This window comes from Nerophis ophidion, linkage group LG01, assembly GCF_033978795.1.
Source record: "Nerophis ophidion isolate RoL-2023_Sa linkage group LG01, RoL_Noph_v1.0, whole genome shotgun sequence".
NCBI classification, from domain to species: Eukaryota; Metazoa; Chordata; class Actinopteri; order Syngnathiformes; family Syngnathidae; genus Nerophis; species Nerophis ophidion.
Window position 1 is genome coordinate 20,510,541 of NC_084611.1, and position 6,000 is coordinate 20,516,540.

The 6,000-nt window shown below is 36.2% G+C and overlaps 1 protein-coding gene across 2 annotated transcripts in view; it reads right to left on the reverse strand.

Annotated features, from left to right (window-relative positions):
• lhx2b (LIM homeobox 2b) overlaps positions 1-1,374 on the reverse strand; it is a 40,947-nt gene extending 39,573 nt beyond the window's left edge. For both annotated transcript variants that reach the window (XM_061897962.1, XM_061897954.1), the window contains exon 1: positions 710-1,374. In XM_061897962.1, the coding sequence (XP_061753946.1) occupies positions 710-892 (183 nt within the window). In that variant the 5' untranslated portion in view covers positions 893-1,374. The remainder of the gene's footprint in view (positions 1-709) is intronic.
• Between the last annotated feature and the right edge of the window lie 4,626 nt (positions 1,375-6,000).

Here is a 6,000-nt window from a genome sequence, read left to right on the forward strand (position 1 = left end):
TAAACTCAAGGTCCCCACTACACATTTTATTCGTTAAAAAAGCACATACATACTATTCTTTATTTTAATGTATTTTTTATTTTAGTCAAATTTTTATTGAATTTATCATAATAAAGTATTCGTTAAAAATACATTTTGAATGTATTTTTTTAAATTTTAATTAATCTTTGATTGAACTCAGCATAAGACCTCAGTACATGTTTTTAGTTAAAAAAAGCAGATACGTAATCTTCAATTTTTTACTAGATGCAATTTTTATTTTGGTTAATACTTTTTTAAACTCAAGGTCCCCACTACACAATTTATTTGTTAAAAAAAGCACACACATACTATTCTTTTTTTAAATTGATTTTAGTTTTTTTTTTATTGAATTTATCATAATAAAGCCCCGAGTACATATTGTATTAGTTAAAAAGGACATTTTGAATGTATTTTTTTACATTTTAATTAATGTTTGATTGAACTCAGCATACGACCTCAGTACATGTTATTAGTTAAAAAGCATTTTTTTAAATGTAATTTAAAAAAATTGAACAAAATACTATCAATTTAATGTAAAATAAACTCAATTTACAAATATATGTTTTTTTTTAAAGAAAACACAAAATATATTTGATCACTTTTTGAATGAATAAATGCGTGAAAACGCAACCGATGCTACGTCCGCATGAAGGCCACCGTGTACACGAATGTTTTCCCGGTTCCTTACCGTCTCCGTGTCCCCCATGTCGATCGCGGAGCTGATGGCCGCCGACTCGCTCTTCCCCCTCCGGTCCACCTCCTCCATCACGCCGTGCACGTCCCCTCCGGGCAGGCCGTGGAAGAGCATGGTTGCCGCCGATGGGAGGATATTGTAACTGTTCTCTTCCGATCTATAAGCCAAGATGTCCATCAGAGAAAAAAAAATCTAATTAAAAAAATAAAAATAATGTCCAGGCTTTTTTTCTTTTCTTTCTCTTTCTCCTCCTTTTTATTGAAGTTAAAAATCTCCCCCCCAAAAAAAACAACAAAAAAAAAGTGATTTTATCCCAAATTCATTCTTCTCAATAGGAAGTTGTAGTCTCAAAAATGTATAATTTTTTTCCTCCCCATAAAATTGTTGCTCCTGCACCTCCTCGACAAAAAGTGATTAAAAAAATAAATAGATAAAAAATAAAAATGTTAAGTTATATTCTGCAGCCAAACAAGCCCAAAGTGAAAGCACTTCCTTCCGGTTAACAGTCACCGCTTGCATGAACGTGACAGGCTATTATTATTATTAATATTATTTTCACCCAAAAAAAAAAAAAAAAGGTGTAATTGGAGAGTTTCCCTCTCCTTGCAAGTCTCCTGCCAACGAGGCTGCACACATGTGAGTGGAACAGAAGAGGAGGAGTCACCTTTACGCCTTTTGCTTCTCAGGACGCGGGGCGCCTTATCAAGCGCGGCCTGCTACGTCATCACGCAACGGCGACGCTGATTGGCTGCGGGCCGCCGCCGCTCAAACTGCCCCCGCGGCTGCTTGGAGGAAACGCTCCGGGATCCCTGTCTGAGAACTACTACTAATACACGCACCTGCACACGCACACAAACGTGCACGCACATACAAGGTCTGGAACTTTATCAGACTCAGATGATGCGTATCAGCATCAGGCAGGTTTCACTGAGGTACTAAATATAAAAAGTGTTTTTATTTAAAGGCCTATACCAGGGGTGTCAAACTCAAATACAGAGTGGGCCAAAATTTAAAACTGAACAAAGCCGTGGGCCAAGGTTGAACAAATTAACCTTTTAATAGGGACCCAAACAAGTTTTGAATTAAATATTGAACAAGCAAGGCTTATATGCGAAATCCAGTTTAAAACAATAATAATAATAATAATAAAAATATCAATGGCATATCAAATAAAATTCAAATGAAAAATGTTATGCCTTTTTTTTTCTATTTGCAATCTCCTGAGATAAATATCAAATTTTTCCACAGGCTAGTAATAAATGTGAAAACAAAACAACAATAATGAATGAACCAAACATTCAAGCCTTGAAGTAGCAAGAGAAAATGCATGAAGAAAACGTTCATTATTGGTCAGTTTGCTGGAAGTTTCCCGGACGAGTTAGTGCTGCAAAGGGTTCTGGGTATTTGCTCTGTTGTGTTACGGCAGTGGTTCTCAACCTTTTTTCAGTGATGTACCCCCTGTGAACATTTTTTTAATTCAAGTACCCCCTAATCAGAGCAAAGCACGTTGGGTTGAAAAAAGAGATAAAGAAGTAAAATACAGCACTATGTCATCAGTTTCTGATTGATTAAATTGTACAACAGTGCAAAATATTGCTCATTTGTAGTGGTCTTTCATGAACTAGTTGGAAAAAAAAGATATAAGAATAACTAAAAAATTGTTGAAAAATAAACAAGTGATTCAATTATAAATACAGATTTTTACACATAGAAGTAATCATCAACATAAAGTGCCCTCTTTGGGGATTGTAATAGAGATCCATCTGGATTCATGAACTTAATTCTAAACGTTTCTTCACAAAAAAAAAAAAAATGAACGTCAATAATTTACGTGGATGCTTTTAAAAAAGGCTTAAAAAACAATCTTTTTTAAAAAGCCTTTTTATAGACATACATGCTGGTTCTAGCTATTGGGCTGTTTCTAGTTTTACATTTTATTAATTTTTTCTATTTTTATTATTATTACTATTTTTTTTACACTGTGGCATTTTGAGGTTGTTTTCTCAATGTAAAGTACTTTTTTACAAATAAAATCTTTTGTTATTATTATTATTATTATATTTATGGAACATGTCCACAAAAAAATCCAGCTGTCAACACTGAATATTGCATTGTTGCATTTCTTGTCACAGTTTATTAACTCACATTCATATTTTGTTGAAGTATTATTCAATAAATATATTCATGAAGGATTTTTGAATTGTTTCTATTTTTAGAATAGCATACCTTCAAGTACCCCCAGGAGTACGCGTACCCCCAGGAGTACGCGTACCCCCATTTGAGAACCACTGTGTTACGGTGAAGATGTTCACCCGAAATGTGTTTTTCATTCTTGTTTGGTGTGGGTTCACAGTGTGGCGCATATTTGTAACAGTGCTAAAGTTGTTTATACGGCCACCCTCAGTGTGACCTGTATGGCTGTTGACCAAGTATGCCTTGCATTCACTTGTGCGTGTGTGTGTGGAAAAGCCACAAATATTATGTGACACGCTGTTATTATGGAGGAAAAGCGGACGTGACGACAGGTTGTAGAGAACGCTAAAGGCAGTGCCTTAAATGCACACCCCCAATATAGTTGTCCAGGTGGAAACGGTACAAATTTGGGAGAATGGTTGCCCCGGGAGATTTTCGGGGGGGGGCACTGAACTTCGGGAGTCTACCGGGAAAATTAGGAGGGTTGGCAAGTATTAGTATTAGTGGTGAATGCGGTGTTACAGCAGCAACGACGCTGTATAAAACCGGCCGGCCAGCTCTAATGCTAAATTGATATTGCCTCAAGGGCCAAATTAAATTACACGGCGGGCCAGATTTGGCCCGGGGGCCAGAGTTTGACACCCATGGCCTATACTGAAACCCACTACTACCGACCACGCAGTCTGATAGTTTACATATCAATGATGAAATATTAACATTGCAACACATGCCAATACGACCGGTTTAGTTTACTAAATTACAATTTAAAATTTCCCGGGAGTTTCTTGTTGAAAACGTCGCAGAATGATGACGTGTACGCGAGACGTCACAGGTTTTTAGGAAGTATGAGCGCTGCGCACACACACAGCTCAAAGTCGTCTGCTTTAATGGCATAATTACACAGTATTTTGGACATCTGTGTTTCTGAATCTTTTGAAATTTGTTCAATTAATATTGGAGAAGTCACAGTAGAAAGATGGAGTTGGGAAGCTTTAGCCTTTAGCCACACAAACACACAGTGATTTTTTGGTTTAAAATTCCCGGAGGTGAAACTTTACTATGGATCAGAGCGCGGTCAAGCGAACATGAATCAAGACGGAATGTCAACCAGCAGGTTTCGGTGAGAAAATTGTGGTTAAAAAGTCAGTTCGTACCGGAGAAAAAGTGAGATTGTGCCGTCCATAGCTGCCGTCGACTCCCCTGAGACACTACGCGTCAAGACACCCGTGGACACACCCTTCCGACTATCAGGTACTATTTGCTTTCCTCCTCTTTAAGGTTCTCATAGTCATCATTGTCACCGACGTCCCACTGGGTCATTATTGTCACCGACGTCCCACTGGGTGTGAGTTTTCCTTGCCCTTATGTGGGCCTACCGAGGATGTCGTGGTGGTTTGTGCAGCCCTTTGAGACACTAGTGATTTAGGGCTATATAAGTAAACATTGATTGATTGATTGATTTAACTCAGTAAAACACTAGCAACACAATAGAAAGATAAGGGATTTCCCAGAATTATCCTTGTAAATTTGTCTAAAAACTTTGGGATCCGTCCCAATGCAATCGCGTCTTTTTTTCTATTTCTTAGTCCATCGCTATCAATATCCTCAAACACAAATCTTTCATCCTCGCTCAAATTAATGGGGAAATTGTTGTTTTCTCGGTACGAATAGCACCTTTTGTTGGAAGCTCCCATTAAAAACAATGTGAATATGTGAGGAACCATCAAGCATGTGACATCATCGTCTGCGACTTCCGGTAGAGGCAGAGCTTTCGAACTTTATCGTGGATGTTCTCTACGAAATCCTTTCAGCAAAAAAAGGGCAATATCGTGAAATGATCAAGTATGACACATAGAATGGACCTGCTATCCCCGTTTAAATAAGAAAATCACATTTCAGTAGGCCTTTAACATGCTAACCAAATACATTAGTTCAAAATACACTTATAGTAAAAACGTTTTTTTTTTATATATCATATTGCTAAATGTCCAAATATTATAGGCAGGCCCGCCCCTAGATCAACTGGGGCCCTATAGCAGGATTGTATTTTGAGCCCGTATCCCCCTCACTTCTCAATGCAAACGTGTCTTATTCTTATACATCCATGTTTTATTTAAACTTGAGTTCAATTTGATGCATGTTACGGGAATTTAAATCGTATTTCTTTAGAGCAAAATAAAACATTTAAAATCAATTTACATATTTTCCTGACACATATATGTACACCCCCCCAAAAAAGATTAAAATCCAAATCGCCATTTTTATTCATCCCAATTCTAAATTGATTCATAAACTTCAAAAAGCTATACAAAATTAAAAAAAAAAGAGAAAATACAAATTTTTACTAATTTAGTTTCGTACCAACCAAAACAAATAAATGGCAAATAAAATGACAAAAATGCATTTATTTAATTTATTTTTTAGTCATCCCGATTGAAAAAAACAAAAACAAAATTATAATAATTAAAAGTAATAATAAAAACTACTTTTATTTTGTTTGTCTGATGCCAAAATAAATATATGGAAAAGGGAATGACAAAACACATATTTATTTGGCTCACAATAACAAATTCAACATCAAATCCATTCACATCCAAATCCCCATTTTTATTCATACCAATTTTAATAATAATAATAATAATAATAATAATAATGGATTAGATTCATATCACGCTTTTCTATTGTTAGATACTCAAAGCGCTCACAGAGAAGTGGGAACCCATAATTCATTCACACCTGGTGGTGGTAAGCTACATATGGGGTAGACTGACGGAAACCAGTGTGAGGGGGGCAAGGGTGAGAAGTGTCCTGCCCAAGGACACAACGGCAGCGATTTTGGATGTCAATAGGTGGGAAACAAACCAGCAACCCTTACGTTTCTGGCACGGCCGCTCTACCCACTACACATGCTGCCCCCAACAATTTTAAAGTGATTCATGATATTCAAAAAATCTATGTAAAAAAAAAAAAAAAAAATAGTTAAAATAAAATAAATAGAAACATATTTTATTTTTGTTTCGTACAAACACAAATACATGGGAAAGAAAATGGCAAACACACTTTATTTAGAGGCAAAATAACAAAATTGACAT